This window comes from Eurypyga helias, unplaced genomic scaffold, assembly GCF_000690775.1.
Source record: "Eurypyga helias isolate BGI_N326 unplaced genomic scaffold, ASM69077v1 scaffold17095, whole genome shotgun sequence".
Classification (NCBI taxonomy): Eukaryota; Metazoa; Chordata; class Aves; order Eurypygiformes; family Eurypygidae; genus Eurypyga; species Eurypyga helias.
In genome coordinates, this window is record NW_010253542.1 from 804 (window position 1) to 1782 (window position 979).

The 979-nt window shown below is 49.1% G+C and overlaps 1 gene segment (V, D, J or C); it reads right to left on the reverse strand.

Moving 5' to 3' along the window:
• Window positions 1-639: 639 nt before the first annotated feature.
• Window positions 640-961, reverse strand: LOC104505568 (the record flags this gene model as incomplete). The annotated part of the segment is given in 1 exon segment: window positions 640-961. A coding segment is annotated over 1 exon segment (322 nt), but the record flags the coding sequence as incomplete, so codon positions are not given.
• Window positions 962-979: the final 18 nt, after the last annotated feature.

Sequence of the window (979 nt, forward strand, 5' to 3'; positions counted from 1 at the left end):
GCATATAAGGGCTTATAAATACTTTTCACTGTTTATAATTATATTTATCCCCCAGGACCCCTAAATCAGAGCTAATAATTAACCCTATTGCAGCTTCAGTTTATTATGAAGTGTATCCGCGAGCCGCAGGAAATTAGGGCCAATAATTAGGACTATTAGGGCTAATAATGAAGCTGATCAGGCCTTATAATTAGATTTATTCCCCATCCATTCTGTGTTAGGATGATAATTGGTGAATAGGGCTAGTAATTAAATTTATTCCCTATCCTTTTTGATTAAGGCTAATAATTAAGTCTCTTAGGGCCAGGCCTGGTACCCAGGAAGGATCCAGGCTCAGGACATCAGGACATGCTGGGGTCAGTTGAGGATTGGGGCAAAAAGTCAAGATGCTGAAAAATAACAGTCAAGGTTTGGGGAAAAGTCTTTAAATTTGGGGTGAAAAGAGTCGTTTGGGGCAGAATACTCTGATTTTGAGTAAATGGTTGAGTTTGGAGCAAAAGCAGTCGATTGTTGTGGTAAAGAGTTGAGGTTTGGGGCAAAAATGCTCAGTTTGGGGCAAAAAAGTCATGGTTTGGGACAAAGAGTTGGGGTTTGGGGCCGGGGTCTGGGTCTGGGCTGGTTGCAGGGTCTGGGCTGGGCTCAGGGGTCTGGGGAAGATTTGGGGATGCCATGAATGGTGTTTGGGGACACAGCGCTGGGGTTGGGGCCAAAACCACCACTTTCTTTCACACAGTCGTAGGTGGGGGTGTCGTCGTCGCGGAGGCTGTTCATCTGCAGCGTGACCGTGCTCCGGGAGTTGTCCCGGGAGAGGGTGAAGCCCCTTGACCGACGGCGCGTACTCTGTGTAACTACCACCCTTGCTAATACTCGCGACGTACTCCAGCCCCTTCCCGGGCGCCTGTCGCACCCAGCTCATGGTGTAGCTGCTGAGGGTGAAGCTGGAGCCCTTGTTGGGGTCTGGGCTCTGCTCAAGGGGTGC